Source organism: Auxenochlorella protothecoides (genome assembly GCF_000733215.1).
Source record: "Auxenochlorella protothecoides strain 0710 unplaced genomic scaffold scaffold97, whole genome shotgun sequence".
Classification (NCBI taxonomy): domain Eukaryota; kingdom Viridiplantae; phylum Chlorophyta; class Trebouxiophyceae; order Chlorellales; family Chlorellaceae; genus Auxenochlorella; species Auxenochlorella protothecoides.
Window position 1 is genome coordinate 71,503 of NW_011934187.1, and position 17,024 is coordinate 88,526.

The 17,024-nt window shown below is 66.2% G+C and overlaps 5 protein-coding genes across 5 annotated transcripts in view; 3 read left to right on the forward strand and 2 right to left on the reverse strand.

Moving 5' to 3' along the window:
* F751_6785 (Uncharacterized protein) overlaps positions 1 to 1,044 on the forward strand; it is a gene marked incomplete at both ends in the record, with an annotated part of 4,097 nt that extends 3,053 nt beyond the window's left edge. The window contains 2 exons of the mRNA XM_011398393.1: positions 205 to 364; positions 488 to 1,044. Coding sequence (XP_011396695.1) covers positions 205 to 364; positions 488 to 1,044 — 717 coding nt within the window. The remainder of the gene's footprint in view (positions 1 to 204; positions 365 to 487) is intronic.
* A 451-nt stretch (positions 1,045 to 1,495) lies between these two features.
* F751_6786 (60S ribosomal protein L18-3) lies at positions 1,496 to 2,408 on the reverse strand (the record flags this gene model as incomplete). The annotated part of the gene is made up of 3 exons (XM_011398394.1): positions 1,496 to 1,966; positions 2,174 to 2,263; positions 2,406 to 2,408. The coding sequence occupies 3 exons, from the start codon at positions 2,406 to 2,408 to the stop codon at positions 1,496 to 1,498; spliced, it is 564 nt and encodes a 187-aa protein (XP_011396696.1).
* A 201-nt stretch (positions 2,409 to 2,609) lies between these two features.
* F751_6787 (Telomerase-binding protein EST1A) lies at positions 2,610 to 5,092 on the forward strand (the record flags this gene model as incomplete). Its single annotated transcript, XM_011398395.1, has 6 exons — positions 2,610 to 2,765; positions 2,880 to 2,984; positions 3,076 to 3,308; positions 3,424 to 3,600; positions 4,234 to 4,319; positions 4,665 to 5,092. 6 exons carry the CDS (start codon positions 2,610 to 2,612, stop codon positions 5,090 to 5,092), a joined length of 1,185 nt encoding a protein of 394 aa, XP_011396697.1.
* Positions 5,093 to 6,237: 1,145 nt separating this feature from the next.
* F751_6788 (Serine/threonine-protein phosphatase PP-X isozyme 1) lies at positions 6,238 to 7,884 on the reverse strand (the record flags this gene model as incomplete). The annotated part of the gene is made up of 6 exons (XM_011398396.1): positions 6,238 to 6,471; positions 6,622 to 6,862; positions 7,077 to 7,225; positions 7,391 to 7,471; positions 7,592 to 7,659; positions 7,743 to 7,884. 6 exons carry the CDS (start codon positions 7,882 to 7,884, stop codon positions 6,238 to 6,240), a joined length of 915 nt encoding a protein of 304 aa, XP_011396698.1.
* Positions 7,885 to 9,661: 1,777 nt separating this feature from the next.
* Positions 9,662 to 17,024, forward strand: part of F751_6789 (hypothetical protein) — a gene marked incomplete at both ends in the record, with an annotated part of 11,761 nt that continues 4,398 nt past the window's right edge. Inside the window, 12 exons of the mRNA XM_011398397.1 lie at positions 9,662 to 9,701; positions 9,920 to 10,103; positions 10,357 to 10,454; positions 11,258 to 11,328; positions 12,293 to 12,358; positions 12,507 to 12,622; positions 12,830 to 13,100; positions 13,538 to 13,723; positions 13,877 to 14,873; positions 15,040 to 15,459; positions 15,710 to 15,913; positions 16,157 to 17,024. The exon at positions 16,157 to 17,024 is cut by the window's right edge and continues 1,260 nt beyond it. Coding sequence (XP_011396699.1) covers positions 9,662 to 9,701; positions 9,920 to 10,103; positions 10,357 to 10,454; positions 11,258 to 11,328; positions 12,293 to 12,358; positions 12,507 to 12,622; positions 12,830 to 13,100; positions 13,538 to 13,723; positions 13,877 to 14,873; positions 15,040 to 15,459; positions 15,710 to 15,913; positions 16,157 to 17,024 — 3,521 coding nt within the window. The remainder of the gene's footprint in view (positions 9,702 to 9,919; positions 10,104 to 10,356; positions 10,455 to 11,257; positions 11,329 to 12,292; positions 12,359 to 12,506; positions 12,623 to 12,829; positions 13,101 to 13,537; positions 13,724 to 13,876; positions 14,874 to 15,039; positions 15,460 to 15,709; positions 15,914 to 16,156) is intronic.

Sequence of the window (17,024 nt, forward strand, 5' to 3'; positions counted from 1 at the left end):
GGTGGGTGATGAGGATGGAGTGGGGGGGGGGGTGCGCGGCGTTGCATCTGGGGACTGCGACTGTGTCTCGTGCCAAGCATGAGAGTGGAGGCTTGTCGAGGGGATGGGAGCCATGTGCAGGTATATCATGCTGGACGAGTCCCCTGCACAGTGTCACCCTTCTTCTACTCATGCCTCCCTGCTATCCACGCTCTGTGCATCCAGTCCCTCATCCACCTGCTCGTCAACCTGGCGTCCCTGGTCGTGCTGGGGGCCCACATCGAGGCGCGCGCCGGGTCGGCGGCGCTGCTGGGCACCTTCCTTGGCGCCGGCACGCTGGGCCTGCTGTGGTCGGCGCGCAAGGTGCCGCACGCGCGCCTCCCGCGTGGCCAGCGCGGCGCTGACCTGGGGCTGGCCGGCCTGGCGGCGTTGGGCCTCGGGCTGGAGGCCCGCGAGCTGTGGGCCGGGCACGGGAGGCCCGGCCCCCGCGGCCCCGCCTCTCTCCAAGGCCTGGACCCGATGCTGGCGGCGGGCATGGGCCTGACCGCGCGCGCCGCCGGCTCCGGCCTGCTGTCCCTGTTCCTCACCGACACGGCCCGTGCGGGGGCACGCTGCGCGGCCGAGGCCTGGCTTCTTGCACTGCCGCTGCGCGAGCCGCCGCCGCAGCGGGCTGGGATCCCTCAGAAACGCGGCGCACGTGGCCGCTGGGCGGCGCTGCGCCCGAGCGGCCTCCTGCGCTTCGCCGTGTGGGTCGCCAAGTACCTGCTCAGCCTGGCGGTGAGCCTGGCGCTGGCGCCGGCTTACGCCGCGGCCCGCCCGCTGCTCGTCGCCGTGCGCCTGCTGCAGTTTGCGCGGCGCAACGCGCCGGCCGTTGCCGTCACGCTTGTCGCGCTCGCGCTGGCCGCCGCCGACTCGACCCTGCGCCTGGTGGCCGACACGGGGTTCGCCGCGCGCCTGCCCTGGCTGGGCGCCGCGCGCCTGGCTATCGTGGCCGCCGCCACGCTTGGCCTGGCCGCCTGGACTGCGCTGAGGGTGGTCGCCTACCGCGCCCCGGCCAGGCTCTGACGCCAGCGCGAGAGTGCATGTTCTTGTTTACCCTTGCCGGGGCTGGTCCTGCGTCGAGCTTGCCCCCTCCCAACAATATTCCTCTCACACCAGTGATCTATTCCGCCCGGGTGTGATGATGACATTCTGGATACTGCACCGATAGGGACTCCTGCAGAAGAGGAGTGTTGCACCTTGCGCCACATTTCCCAGGCTCCACACTGGATCTGTCACACAACCTTGCGGACCCTCCCGACCCCTTCCCTGCACTACTCGTGTGCTTCCCACACTATACAGCAGGTGCCAGCACAGGCACAGCAGGCATGAGATGTGGGCAGGGTCCTCACGCCAGCACAGCAGGTGGGCGCCCGGCGACAGGCTCCCAGGGGGCACCTTCTCAACCGGGGCGCGCCCGCGGGGCGCTGCCAGCGGGCGGCACCACAACCGCCACCTCCACAACCGGTCCACGCGCCTAGGCCTTGTAGCCTCGGCTGCTGCGGCGGCCACGTGCGCGCTCGAACTTGCGGCCCTTGGACCGCACGTAGGGCTTGGTGGACGACCCGGGCACGCCGGGGGCGGGGCCAAAGTGCTTCACCGCCTCGCGGCTGTTCTTGGGGCCGCGCAGGAGCACGGTGTTGGAGCCGGTGGGCGCCAGCAGGGCCAGCTGGTCGAGGGTCAGCACCTCCCCGCCGGCGGCGACAATGCGGGCGCGGGCGGTCTCGGTGACGCGCAGCGCGGCGACGCGGATCTTGGGGACCTCGTGCAGCCTGATGTCGTCGGTGACGGTGCCCACGAGCACGGCGATCTTGCCGGGCTGGCCCGCGGTGAACTTGGCCAGCTTGGACAGGGACAGCGGCGGGCGGTTCACCTTGGACATGAACAGGCGCTTCAGGATGACCTTGTTGAAGTCGGACTCCGTGCGGCGGACCAGGAAGCGGTATAGCTGTGGTGGTGAAAGGGGGGGGGCAGGAAAGGGGATGAGGTCGGCCAGGGGGCAAGGAGGCCACCAGGTGGGGGTGTGCCCCAGTCGCAACAACAATGCGCGATTAGGCGGGCGACCGGTCCAAGCCACTCGTGACCACCAGATAGCACCTCCTTCAGGTGCATGTGAATCCCAGGTGCCCACAGATGTCGCGTGGCGCCTCCGCACCTTCACCAGCAGCTTCACGTAGGGGTTCTGAGACTTTGGTGCGGTGCGGTGCACCTTGGTGTTGCGGCCTCCGGCCCTCAGGTCGATACCCTGCACGAGTAGGAATGGATATTACCACGATGAGTTCCCTGGCACCCGGTAGAAGACGTAGGCCCACACCCCGATGCCGGGTCGTGCCCGGGTCGGGACGCCAGCCCGACACTGCCTCCCAGCCACGCGCTCCCTCTCCCACCATGGCGGCTGATTAACTGCTCCTGGCCAACGAGGCTTGAAAGAGGGAGGGCCTGTCGGGCCTCCTGCGCTGTAAGCGCCCTGCGATCGTCGGCGGCCTTGCAGTGGGAGAGTGCCCTTCCTTTCTACTATTTTCTTCCCGCCAAATTTGGCCCTGCTCGACGACATATGAACTCTCCATTTACAGCACGCGGTGGACAGAAGGATGGCCGATCAGTTGGTGCGCTGCGCTCGCCTGGACAAGCAGCTGAGGGAGCTGAGTGCTTCATGCACGATTTTTCATCCAGATGCTCGGGGACTGAGGGCGAGCCTTCGGGACGGGTGCGAGAGTGCCATCCTCAAAGACCTGGCGCTGTCTAAGGTGAGCTCAGACTACACCTACGACAGATAGCTACTAGATGTACTATTGTAATGAAATGATGACAAAACCCATCTAAATTGCGGCCCTAAAGCCCCTCGTCGCTCCCTCTTACAGCGGAAAGGCGTGGACCGCTTGCTGTGGAGTGCGGTCTTTTACAAGCCCATCGAAGAATTCCGACGCAGATTGACCTGCGGGGCTCAAGACGATGTGACAGAGAAGGTACGTAGTCTGTAATTTTGTTGTTATAAGGTCAGCAGGCGACAAGCTATATCTTCTCAGTACACACATGCCCTCACTCACCGATGCACAGGTGCAGGTCGCTGGGGAGGCCTTCCTGGACGAAGCCTATGTGTTCTACGTCCTCCTGGCTTCCAAGATACAGCGTGTGTATGGAAGCGTGGGTCTGGTGCAGAGCCTGGGGCCGGAGGACGAAGCCCTCGTGGAGCTCGCCGGCGCGCCACGAGGGGAGCACAGCGCCAGCCCCCACGCCGATGTGGAGGCGGCGGTGTGCCACTGCCACGTCGCCATGGGGGACCTGCTCAGGTGCTGGGCGGGGGCCGGGTTTCCACAAGAAGCAGGGGGCGGGTCTGCTGCACCCCGCACCTTGGGTTGTTGCGTGCTGCCAGCGGGCTGCCCCTCCATTCACCGGCGTATACAGGTACAAGACGACCATGCGCACCGCTGGCGAGGTGGACTGGGAGGCCATAGAGCGCGCGTATCAGACGGCCGCCTCCATCCACGCTGCCTCGGGGGCGCCCTTCAACCAGCTTGCTGTGCTCGCGACCTGTCGACCAGCCCCCCGTGACCCGCTTGGCGCCATGTACAACTACCTCAGGTGGGTCCGGCAATTGGCTGGGGACACGGTCCACCTATGAGGACCTCCACCCCGCTATGCACACGGCGGTCCTCATCGCTGTGGGAGGCGGTGTGCATTACGCAGGTGCTTGTCGGGAGAGATTTTTCTTGGCGAGGAAGAAACCCTCCCCACCCAATTGGCCTTTGTCAATGTGCAGGGCAATGGGTGCAACCAGACCCTTCCCTCAGTCGCGAGCCAACCTGGTGTCCCTGCTGAGACAGCTGAGGAGGGAGACTGATCTTTCAGCATGCCCTGATGTCGTCAGCCGAGCCAAGCTCAGGTGGGAAGGCAATCCCTTTTCCAAGCATGGGGTGGGGTGGTGGGGGGCTCAAGCTTTGAGGACGCCTGTGGCAACCATGCTCGGCCATGGCACTCCCTTGCAAGCTGCCATGCACCCTCGAGGGCACGCAGCAGCTGCGGCACCTGCAATGCAGCTCGGATGCTTGCTGTAGCCGAGACGGCACCCCATCATCATCAGCGTCCAGAAGGGGCTTCAATATTGTCCGAGGCTGCCCCCACAGCTCCTGTTCCTTGCCACCATTTGCTGGCCTGATGCACGCTGCTCATGCATGCCTCTCACCCGGGATCCCAAACCTGCCTCCCACCCTCCAGGTGCGTGCTCCTGCTCGGAATCGTATGGGACGATGCCGGCAGCACCATGCAGTCCCTGGAGAGGGACATGCACGCGACCCTGCAAGGTAGACTGTGGGACAGGGGTCTGGGCTGGTGTGGCGGCTGCCAAGTTCTAGACCAACCCACGCCGACGTCTCTTCCTGCTCCTTCCAGAGCTTGCACTTTGAGCTTTGCCCCCCATTCCCCCAACCCATATCATTTCCCATGCCAGATGTGACGTGCTGGGCGGACCAGCTGCAGCACCGCTGCCGGCAGCAGGCGAGACGCAGCCTGCATAGCGTGCCAGGCGTCGCTGAGGGACGCGATGCTGCATCAACCACCCCCCCGCCCCTGGTGCAGCTGGTGGTGGCGCTCTGCCACACAATGCATGCCGGCCAGGCGGGCGGGGGGGGCCGGGGGCTGGCTCTCAGACCTGGCATGGCCCCTGGCAGATGCCCTGGCAGGGCGCTGCGCCAGCCTGGCACGGTCCTGCCCCGGCTCCAGCGCAGGGCTGGAGCTGGTGGCGTCAACCTGGCTGCTGCTGGCCTGGCTGCAGTCTGGGGTCTGCCGGCGACGGGGGTGCATGGTTGAGCGGCACCAAGGGGTTCGCATGCCCGGCCTCGCCGGCCTCGCGGGCCACGGCCTCGTGCTGAGGCCCGGCCCCGCGCGCAGTCTGCAACCCGTCCTGCCACTGGACTGGGTGCTGCGCGAGTGCGAGCCCCTGCAGCACGCCTACGCCCCGCTCTGTCTGGACATGGCTGCAGGGGTGCAGACCGAGGCGGCTGCGCTGCCACTGTACTGGCAGCGCCTGCATGACGCAGCCGCCGCTGCCCTGGGCATGCTCACAGAGGCTGACTGAATTATTGCTTGGGACGGGAAACGGGTGCTTCCTCGCCCAGCTGCGTGGATAGGGTTTACCCTGGCTGGAGGGCCTGCATCCCCGGCGTTGAGATTTCGCGGTCTCGCCCTGTTGATGTCGCCTCCCGCCACAGGAAAACATATTTACCGGCCAAGCTTCGAGGGCTGTAGCCAGATTGCGATGCAGACTGCCGAGGGTCGAGCGCGGCGTGAGACTCACCGCATAGTACTCCTCCGGACCCAACCCCCACCTTCCGCCTTAGGCTCGCGCTCGATTCCTGCCTTTTGCTAATGACATGTTTACAAGCGGATCGGGCCGAGGTTTGCCTTCCTAGCCGAATCTGGTCGTCTCAGAGGAGTGAAGATGCAGTTGCCCCAGATTCCCCGCCATCCAACGCGGTTTTGAACGTTCCGGCGCCGTCCCTGGACACCGTCCATATTGGACATAGTGGTGACGTCGCCAGCGAGCGCCCACACAGGTCCCAGCAATCTCAGATCGGTGTTCTTGCGCACTGAAGCTATACAGCGCCATGATCAACTGAGTCGGGCCTCCGCAAAGTCGCGAGTGGGGTCCGGCATTAATATGCAACTCGTGCCCCGTCCTGTCACGCTCACCAATCCGAGACCATGTAAGCCTGCGAGGGGACTGCAGTGTCCGCTGCTTGCACTCTATGACTTTTGCATCGTCACCCCTCTGCCCCCACCTCCTCCGGACAGAGCACGGCAGGCCCCGGATCGGCATGTGATTCTCCCCCCAATCCGTGAATGAGGCCACCACTGTCACGTCTCCGCCCCATGAACCTCGAGGTGGATGAGCCTCGCACCCCCAAGTCCAAGCAAAAGACGCCTCCTGCCTTGTGTCCAGACCCTCCTGTGGTGAAGCCCTTGGGCCTGCCGCCCCCACCTCGCCAGCCCCAGGACCCCTCCCGTGAACATTACAGCAGCTTGCCCGCCTCCTCCCCCCCCCCGAGATAACCATGCCTTGACACACATAGCTCAGCCTGCATCTGAAATACTCACCTTGTATTCCTTGAGGGGCCTCAATGGTGGCCCCCGCCCCTTGTGCCTAGCTAAACCCCTTGCAAGCCAGCGATTTGTAACATATCTGCAGGCGTCGCAGGGGCAGCGCGGGGGACCCGCCCCCCTTCAGAGGAAGTAGTCTGGCGCAGCCTGCTTGCCAGGCACTCCACGGGCCTCCCCTTCCGCCGCCTCAAACACCCGGAACTCCTGCTCCAGGGCCTCGTCGAAGGAGAGGATGGCAGCCACGTTGCCGCAGCGGAAGCAGTAGTTGGGGGCCGACCACACGGTCACCAGCTTGGAATCGAACATGGTCTTGTAGCCCTCCATCACCAGCTGGTGCGCTCGGGCGATGAGGTCCACCTGGGGGATGGATGCGCGGTGGGGAGGGGGGAGGGAGTGTCGGCAGGAGCTCCAGCCTGGGATGCAGAGGCCCAGGCGCGCACATGCCCGCTTCCACGCGCGCACCGCCCCATCTCGCATCCTCCCCCATGCCCTGGACCCGCAGCATACATTATTGGTTTGGCAGAACTGGGTGGTGATCTCTGGTCCAAACAGGAAGCCCGCGCCTCGCGGAGAGAGGCCCCATCCGTCCACCCCCTCCTCGGGGTCGGACCAGAGCAGGTCGCACATGGGCCCCTCGTGGGGGACCTCCTGCTTCCTGTCGATGCCCCGGATCTGGTCCAGGCTTGCGATGCCCGGGGACAGGCCGCCGTGCACACAAAACACGGAGTTGTCGATGAGCGCCGCCAGGCTGCGCGGCAGACAGGGCGCAGTGGGGCGAGGTCGGGGAGTGGGCAGTGTGGTGGGCAGACGGTACGAATACGCGGCCACACCAGAGGCTGCCAGGGTTTCACGGCCCCAGGAGCCTGACGGGAAGGAAAGCCCCGTGCCCTGCCTGGCCCCGGTCGAGGACTGGCCCGACTCATTCAGGCAGTGCGCTGCGCTGGCAAGGGCACGCGCCGCACCTGAGGTAGTCGAAGACGTCTGTGCAGTACCGCCAGACGTTGGCGGAGCCGTACTTGCGCAGACACTCGTCATAGAAGCCGTAGACCTGTGTGATCTGCCTGCTCTCGTGGTTTCCCCGAATCAGGAACATGCGGTCCGGATACCGCACCTGTGGCGCAGGGGACACGTGTGCACGCGGGTTTGCGGGGTTGGGTGTGCGACGTGCCGAGGCGGCGCGTGCGCTGGGGGCTGTCGGCACTCCCAGGGGTGGCGGCTGGCCTCGAGCCCTCCCCCGAGGAGGGCCAGCCCCATGAACCCGCACCCAAGCACACACCTTGAGGGTCAGCAGGAGGAGAAAGGTCTCTACGCTGTGGAATCCCCTGTCCACGAAATCGCCCATGAAGAGGTAGTTTGTCTGCGCGGAGGGGGAGAGGGAGGCCGCCAACAGCCATATCATTGCGTGGCACAGGGAATGAGGTGGACAGCATGCGTGGGACCGGGATGGATGTTCCGGGTGCAGCCCCAGCCTGCTCACCTTTGGACAGTCGCCCCCGACCTTGAACAGCTCCATGAGGTCATAAAACTGGCCATGGATGTCGCCACCTGCAGGGTCAGGCGCTGGCAGTGAGCACTCCCACCACTGACCTGGTGACTCTTGTTGTTCCTCCCACCTTCGCTAGACTCACATATCGTGACTGGGGCCTCTATGTGCTGCACGTTGCCCTCCTCCACTAGAATCTCTATCGCTCTCTCGCACAACAGCTTCACTTGGGCCTCCTTCAGGGGCTCGCATCTTTTCAGCTGCACGATCCAGGCATCCAAGTCCATTCAGTCTCTGGGTTGGGGAGCGAGCAGACCCCGCTGGAGGTCTGCGAGTGCGCCCCCCAAGGCGCAGCGATCGCCTCTCGCCCCCGAGCGTCACCGCTCAAGCCGACAGTAAAGCTAAGAACAAGATGTAACTGACTTTATACATATGTGTGCCTTTCACAATGATGCTGATGGGGTCGTCTGGTGCTTGTTGCATTCTTTCATTTCAAGTGTGTAACGGAGCCTCGGCACCTCCCGATCACCGGGGGCAGGCAGGATGAAGGTGCGACATCATGGGCACGTAGTTTTCACAGTATCCTCGTGTAGCTCATGCTCAGTGAGATTCGAACTTATAAGAACAATATAAAAGACCGCATTATTGCCTCTCGATCCACAACATTGCTATTTCACAGGTCGGCGGGTGCATGAAGACGCCAGCTGGGTGGCTGCTTTTGAAGCATTGTATCCTTGTGCAAAGTCTTCAATTCATGCCATGAATGGCAGGATGTGAGCCTCGAGTTGAACAGATGTGCTCCAGGGCCGAACCATGAAGTGTTTGGGAGTGGTAGTACCAGAATCTGCAGATCAGGCGGACCGCATTGCCCTCCAATTTTCGAGAGTCCAATCAACCCGTACCGTCAATCAACAAGCATGAATGCCTTCTAGTTGACTTGGGAGAGCATTCGGGCTAATGCGCCTCAAATGCGGAGTTGACCTGCCGACTGATCAGCATCTCCAGGCTTCGCGTACTTTTGCAAAGGCGCCTCCTAAGCCACAGCAGGAGCATGTTTATTTTGCTATGAAAGAGGATTGAGAACCCATTACCTCATCAACTTGACAAAGCCTTCCGATACATTGCGAGAAACTCGACCATCCTGCACAGCTTGTAGGAGTGCTGGCGAGCTTTTAGAGCCTCGAGGTCGATCCCACATTCTCAAGGTACGCTGAATGGCCTTTGCCTGGAATATTTATTCCATCCGAGGGCCTTTCCTGCCTGTGATGTCCTCCTCGCACGCCAGCAAGTCGGCGACTGCTGCGCACGTGGGCTCAGGTCGGGGGCAAGCAGCGCTCTCTCGCTGCTTGGAGGTCGTGAACCTGCACGATAAACCTAGGATATGCAAAGGAACCTCAATCTGATCATTGCAGTCAGAGCTGGAGCCTCCCAACCAGACCCGGGCGTCCGGGCCTGCATCGGATGCAGGCACGAGCGTGGGCAAGGATCGTGCCATCCCCGCTCCCGGTCCAATAGAAGATAAGGCGCCGATGAGGGATGCGGTGGAGCTGCTGACCTTCCTCGGGGGAGCCACGGGAGCGGCGTGTGCCTCCTTCCCACAAGCTCATCTTGGCCAGCCCAGAGCTGCACCCCAAGGCATGCCCCTGCTGTTTCTATTGGGGTGGACAGCAAGGCGTGATGCCGGGAGCCTGCGTGCCTTGTCTTGGCAAGGCAGCGGCTTGTGGCGCATGGGAGGCTGATTGCCCTGCGCATGCGGCGATGTTCAGTGCCTGCACACAACCCTTCCCCCGTAGGCCAGCCCTGGTCCAAAGTGCCGGAGCCCTTCATCAAGGCGCTGGCGGGGGCGGGGCCTGCAATATCGGGGGGCCGTGGACACCGCAACCAGGTGGGCAGGCCTGAACCTGTGGTGCTACGGGGCTGTTACAGGCCGCACACGCCGATGTGGATGACAGACCCCCCCGGGCCCACTCCCCGTCGGCGCTGCAGGCACAGGCCCCTTCCACCTGCTCCCACTGCGGCTCCCAGCAAACCCCGAGATGGTGGCGGGACATCAGTCCGGACGGCATGCTCTGCAATGCCTGCGGCATCTGGCTGAAGCGACACGGTGCGTATGTGATTTTCTGGGCCCCGCCCCCGATGTTGGAGGGAGAACATTGGGAGGGGGAAGGGGACCTTGTGGCTCAGGGGTCTCTGATGGAAAGTGGGTGCGCAAGGGACGCAGATTCATCCCCAGCCTTCCAGATCCTGTATGCTGCCAGCACCTTGCCTGAGCCAGGTAGGGTACATCTGAGTACTCCGACTCCCGCCCTGCCCTCAATGCAGGCACCTCGCGGCCCGTCCAGTATTTTGCGGACGGCGGGAGCCCCGCCGCCGCCGCTGCCCTCCTCAGCCCCGGCGCCAGCGGACTCGCTCCCAGGAGCACGCCGCCCACGGGGCGTGGGGCGCAGCACTCCGAGGACGCGGGGGAGGGGCCTCCGGCCCAAATCCGCCCACCCTCGCCACGCAGGTGCGTCTGTCCTGCGAAGGCAGGCCGGTCCCTGATGTTGGTGTGTTGCCGTGTTCCGCTGGGGAGATTTCACTGCCAGGGGCCCTGGTATCGATGTCCCCGCCAGCTTCTGGTGGCCCCACGTCCTGGCTGGAAAGGGTGCCACCTCCTCACACAGTCTAGCATGGCGCAGGTGGAGGTCATCGCTTGGTGCGCGGGACGAGGGCATGTACAGCCAATCCCAACACCCCTCCAATGCCCATGCCATGCGCAGGCCCGGCCAGGACATGGGCGGCTTCTACCTGATCAACGGCCGGCCCAAGCGGCGGCGATCGGGCGGACAGCCCGGTGCTGCCATCAGCAGCTGCCAAGGTGAGAGTCCACTCCTGGGCGGGGGGGGTGGGGGGTGGGGGGGCGCAAGACAGTCTGCACCCTGGAATGAGCTGCGCGGGGGCGGCCGGCCGGCAGATGGCATGTGGGCCGCGTGGGGGCGCCCCTCCAAGGCGCGCAGATTGCTTGACGTCGGGCGTGGAGGGCTTCCCGGGCCAGAGGCAAGCCTCCGATCTCCTCCCACAGACGCCGAGCGGTCGGGGGACGAGGATCGCGCGAGCGTCGACACGGGCCGGGCCGACCCGGCGCAGGCCCAGCCGCCGCCGGCGCCGTGCACGCCGCTCCCGCCGCTGTCTCTGTTCCAGGACGCGGGTGCCGCCGTGTTTGTGCTGCAGCGACGCGTCCTCAGGGCAAGTGGGCTTGGCGTGTGTATGTTGTTTTGGGGGGGGGAGAATCATAGCATGGCTTCTGTGTTCTGGTGTGCTTACATCTGTGGGGGAGGTGGTGATATCATGGCGTGGACCAGCGTGCAGGAGTGTGAAGGTGCACGCACATCAGACACGGCACCCGCACTTTCCAATCGACACAGGGCGTGGATGGGGCGCGGACAGGTGCCCTGGTCAGGATCGGGTGGGCACCAGGGTCCAGGAGCGCCCATACCCTGTTCCAGGAGGTTTGCCGAGTCGCCGAGGCCTGCCTGGGTGAGTGTGCGCCCTGGAGGCTGGGTGGGTACCATGTTGGTTGCACAGGGAAGCCCAGACATGCCAGGATTTGAGTCGGAGCGTCACTGAGAGTTGATGGTGCAGTGCGTCGTCCCAGCCTTATTGCTGCGCCCAAATCCACAGTCGAGGACTTTGAGCTGCTGTCAGACTGTGCAGCCTCCCTGCACCTGACACCCCTGCTGCCAGGGAGCGCCGTGACAGACGATGATGTGCTGGGCCTCATTGGAAAACTATGAGCCCAGGCGTTGTTTGAGAAGACATGCCCAGTGGGGCGCTTGTGCTGTCGTTGGGGAGTGCTTGGGTCCCGCTGCAAGGTCAACTTGGCAGGCATTACTCTTGAATCACTTTCATGATGCTGGGCGGAAGCCACACGCATGACTCCCCATTCCAGCTATGCCAAGTAAGAAGTGTCGAGAGGGAGTACGTGCCACTCAGAACTGCCTGCTGTGCCCCACCCATGTCCTGTCAGGGGAGATCGTGCTGGGAGAGATTGCAGCAAATACAGACGGCGCAGGAGCGGGCATTGATGCCATTGACATGCAATTGCAATGATATAGTATTAGCAAGGGACATGTGATCAACGATGCATCCTCAACTCCTACCATTGAGTGGGATGTGGCTCCTGGAGCATGTCGTTGTGTGAATCTGGTGGGCCCAATCCCCTGGAGCGAGTGAAATTTCGCGGTCCACCCCAACTGTCGCGATACTGGTAGCAAGACACAGAACCGTGTCGATCCTCGCCAAAAAGGCATGCCTCCCTGTTGCGTGCTTTATTTCACGCCACGTAATGTGCGATGACTAGCAAGGCCTCGCACCAGGCTGGGCTCAGATTGCTGATTCGCACAGCCGAGTGCGATCGCCTCCTCTACCAAGACTGGAATCGCGCAGCAGTGTTCAGAGAGCTCGCCTGAGGGCGCGCTTGATACCTTATCATTGCAGTTCGTTGCACGCATCGGGAGAGAGCTTGAGGATTGGTCTCTGGACCCCCCCCACAATGTCTACAGCGACAGCCCCCCCACCTGACAAGACCGAGGCCCCGCCTGGCGTCTTTGGCAGACTCCTTGTAAGCTGGGTGGCGGTAAAGGACCACATTGGCAGCATTTTGTATGCCGGATCAGTCTGAGGAAGGGGTCGTCCTCTGCCCATCCCGCCACGCAGGGGCGAGGGAAGAAGGTCACCAAGGCCAAACTCGGAGAGGAGCTCGACATGTATTTCAACGAAGAGGTGAGAACTCGGGTACCAGTGTGCCTCACCCTGGGGTATCACGCGGTGCAGCTGAGCACTGCTCACCTGTCTGCCCAGCTTCCTCTGGTGGCACTCCAGGCCTCAACCTATCAGCCCAGCACTTTGCCTGCCCGGATTCCGTCTGCAGCTCAAGGCCTGGGTAAAGAGGGGCGAAGAAGAGGAGGTTCGCGCTGCCAAGGCTGCCCTGGCAGCTCCCCCACCCCTGGCCCTGCGGCAGCAACACGATGGCCTCTCCGACCGAGGGTGCGTGATTCCGCTGAGAACCAATCTTTTGATGAGGGTCTCAGGAGAGAGGCAGGCAGTGGCCACCTCGTCTTGAGTATGCGTGTCGGCACGCGCTCAATGCACCCAAAACATGGTGCCGGGGCTGCATCGAGGGACGGCCGGGACCCATTGTGTGCTGCGTGCAACACAACCTTCATCCCTCATCCCCCTGGTGTTTCCTCACAGGCCTGCCGCCGCGCTCCCGCCACCCATGGCCGCGGTGGGGGCACCCGGCCGTCCACTGGGCGTGGCTTCCCGCTACGCTGCGGCCCCTGCCTTTGGCTTGGGAGCGCCGCCCCTGGCGCTCCCAGAGAACGCTCCGTCCATGTTTGGAGGTGGGGCGGGGCCTCGGGCAGCATGGGGCCTGCTGCATGTGTGGGTGCCAAGCTCGCTCCCACCCGAACCCCTTGTCATCAAATGGACACCACCAGCCGCAGGACAGGCCGCCTCATCCCAAGTCCTCGTGCCTCACGCCCTGCAGGCTTGAAACCCAGCCTGGGCAGCCAGGGCGCCGACGGACCCATCGCCACCTTCCGCCCCCCGCCGGCTGCCGCCGGCGGGGCACAGACCGCCCTGCTCCAGCCGGCGACGCAGGCGGCGGCGCGTCGGGCTCCCAGCCGCGGGACGAGCGCCGCCGGCTCGGCGGCACCCACGCCCCGCGCCGCCGACGCGGCGGCACCTCCTGTCGCCCCCTGGGCCCTGCCCGGCGGCGCCGCAGCGTCGCAGGACCCCCTTGCTGGGACTGGGATCGAGTCCAGCTCGTGGGCCGCCAGCGGGGTCGAGCCTGCAAACGGCGCCGGAGAAATGCATGCGCCCGACCACGCCCCGGCGTGGAGCGGCATCTGCGAGGCGCCCCCAGCCCCTGGCCCTCTTTCCCCCGCCCCCCATGAGCAGGAGTCCTGGGCGTCGGACCCGGTCTTCCAGGAGGTCCTGGCCTTCTGGTGGGTGTACCGCGCGGCGGGCTGGCCCGCTGAGTCCATGGCGGCCTGGGCGGCGCAGCACTACGACCCCCCCCACGCCGAGCTGGACTACGAGGCCATGCTGCTGGATCCTGGCATGCAGGCCCTGGCCGCCGAGTACGTGGCCGCGCACCCCAACCGGGCCTCGCCGCAGGGCAGCCCACGGCGGGGCGAGGAGGGGGGGGGGCTCTGGCGCGCGGGCATGCCCGGCTCGCCCGCCGCCGGCCTGCGCGGGGCGGCAGACCTGCATGGTGGAGCGGCTGATCTGCCCGAGGACGGCGCCGGGCCGCCCACGGCCTTCGCGGCGGCAGCCTATTCCATCGAGGAGGAAGCCCGTGGGGCGGACGTGTACACGCAGCAGGCTACCTTGTGTTCCATGGATGCCGGAGCTTACGCTGGTGATGCCGGAGCGTACGCTGACGGAACAGCCGGAGCGTACGCTGACGGAGCAGCCGGAGCGTACGCGGCCGATGCGGAGGCGTACAGCGTCGATGCGGAGGCATACGCTGGAGGCAGCGCGGGGGAGCAGGACGCATCTGCGGAGGCAGGCTCGGGCGAGCAGAGCGCCGCGGCGCGCCTGCCCGGGAGCTGGTCTGTGCCTGACCGCGTGGGGTCCATCTGGCAGCACGCTGAGGCGGGGGACGGCTGGGCGGCGCCGGCACAGGTCGCGCTGGGCGTGGACGGCTACGACCCCGAGGGGGCGGATGTGCCGGGAGAGGACGGCGCGGCGGCCTCTGTGCAGTACCAGCCCCAGGCGGCGCGCGAGCTGCAGTACCCCGGGGCGGACGAAATGGCGGCGTGGCAGGAACTGCCCGGGGCGGCGCCGGGTTTGGCCTCAGAGCGCTTCGCGACGCACGGCGCCGGGCCCGGGATCGACGGCCAGTTGCCGGTGTTGGAGCCGCAGCCCTTTGCCGGCTTCGACGAGGGCGAAGAGCCGGGAGCGGGGGATGGCCATGCAGGGTGGGCTGATGCCGGTCAGCCCAGCGAGGAGGCTGCCGCCGTCCGGCCGAGCGAGGCAGCCGCCGCCATTTGGCCAGGCGAGGAAGCCCCCGCTGTCCAGCAGGGCAAGGAGGCCCCCGCTGTCCGGCCGGGCCAACCCGCCGACCCCTCGCTGGGCGACATCCTGGGCGGCTTCCTGCGGCCCCACCTGCAAAGCTTTGTGGGCGGCGGGCCTGGACCAGAGGGCCCAGACCCGACTGCACCGGGCATGGCCCCGCACGCGCTGACGGCCATCGTGGGCGGCGTGGGTGGGACCCTGAAGGAGCTCTTGGGTGAGGCGCTGTGCTGGGGGCTATAACGTGTGTGTGTGTGTGTGTTGAGAGGGGACGCAGCCGTTTGATGCTATGGCTTCAGCATCACGCACCTGCGCCTCGAGGCTGATTGCAAGCTGGGTTGCGCTCGTGCACCCACCCGCTCCCTTTCGGGTTTCTGGAGCAGGGGTCCCGAGCACCGAGTCGGGGAAGATGACCGCCCACCTGCCGTGGGAGGGGTCTGAGGCGGCCCCGGGCAACGGCCCCGAGGCCGAAGCCGCTCGCTGGGCCGAGGCTGGGCCGCACGAGTGGGGCTCCCAGGCGGAGGCGGGGGGGGCTGAGGATGCATCTCACGGCGCGCCGCAGCCTTCCCGGGGTGCCGAGGGGCTTGCGGGCGAGGACGCCCGCCTGCTCTCCCTCCCCGCCGCCGCGGAAGCTGCACATGACATCGACCCTGGGCGCGGCGCTCACCGACACCTGGGCCCCATGTCGCCCGGGCGCCTGGCCTCGGAGCTGGGCGTGCCGCGCTCGGCGCTGACCAGCGCCGCCGCCGTGGTCGCCGCCTCCGACGCCGACACGCTGTCCACCCGCGAGGCCGCCAGCGATGGTGAGGGGGAGGGGGGCGGGGAATGGAATCGCGACTCTCGCTCATCGGGGAAGGAGGAGGCCGGCATGCTGTTCCAGCAGCGAGGGCACTGGCCCTGGGCCCATGGGGTCGTCGCAGGCGCCGGGGCGGTCCCTGTCGTTTGTGCAGTTTCCGGCATCCGGGTTCCTCAGCAAGCAGTCAGCGCTCCTGCCTGGGTTTCTTCGAGGTATCTGCTCTCGCAAGCCCTCCAAACCCACTGTCTGCCACGCAGACGAAGCGGAGGGGCAGGATGTCGGGCCGCCGGTGGCGGAGGACGAGGCCGTGCACGAAAACGGCAGGGCGGCAGACTGGGGCGCGCCTGCAGACGGCCCGGGATTACCGTCCGACGCCGGCGTGGCCGCAGACGCCCTGCCCAGCCAGGACCCCTCGCCCAGGTTTGCTGCCCTGGCAGAAGACCTGGACGCCGGCGCAGACGGTGAGTGGGGGGATGCGGTACGTGGCTGTTCGGTTCCTTGATCACCAGAGTAGGTGAATGGCCACCTGCCTGCAATGCTAAACCTACTGCATCCTGTGCGCTCGCGATCACCTCGCCCTGGCTGTGTTCGCCATTGGCAAATCCACCCTTCAGAGCTTTGGACACCCTCACATTCCCGCCTCGTGCCAATGCATGCTTGGCGCTCCCACCCCTCCCCCCCCCCCTTCCCCATCCCCTCAGCAGCCTGGGGCGAGGCCTGGGACGAGGGCGGGCTGGACCTTGGCGAGCTGGGCGAGCCCAGCCCGCCGGCCAAGGGAGCGGCGAGCGCTGGCGAGGTCCAGGACGCAGCCCCACATGGGGACCCGGTGGCCGGCCTGGAGGGATCCACTCCCGAGCGGTCGGCCTCTGCCGCCGAGCCGGAGAGCCCCGGCTTCACGGCCTTCGCCCCCGCGCCCGGCCGCTTCCCCTGGGACACGCCGGAGCTTGCGCCGGCGGGGCGGAGCGCGGAGCCGTCTGCCTCGGCCGAGCTGGATGTGCGCGAGGCGGCGCAGGTTGTTGGTGGTGATGTGCACGACCTGGCTGCCGGCGCCGGGAGTGGGGGTGGCGAGGCGGGGCCCGCTGGGCATGCCCTTTTGTCCCAGGCCGTCCAAGCCCCTGCGTGGAGCAGCGTGCACGAGAACGCGGCGGCGGGCAGCCCGCCACGTGGACGCCCAGGCTCGGAGGAAGGGGCGCTGCGAGATGATCGCGCCGCTGCGGTGGAGGCGGAGCTGGCGGCCTCCCGCGCGCTCATCGAGGAGCTGCGTGGACGGGCGGAGGCCGGGGCGGCGGAGGCGGCCGCGGCCCGCGCCGAGGCCGCAGAGCTGCGGGCGCAGGCCGAGGAGGGCGCGGCCGCCTTGGAAACCGCCCGCGCCGAGCTGCGCGCGCGGGACGAATGCCACGCAGAGGCGGAGCGGGCGCGCAGCGTGAGCGAGGCGGCGGCGGCCGAGGACCTGGCGCGCGCGCGCTCCCGTGCCGAGGCGCTGCGCGGGGAGCTGGAGGCGGCACGCGCGGCGCGCGACGAGGCGCTGGCGGCCCGCAGCCCCGCCGGCGAGGACCTGGCGTCGGCGCTGGA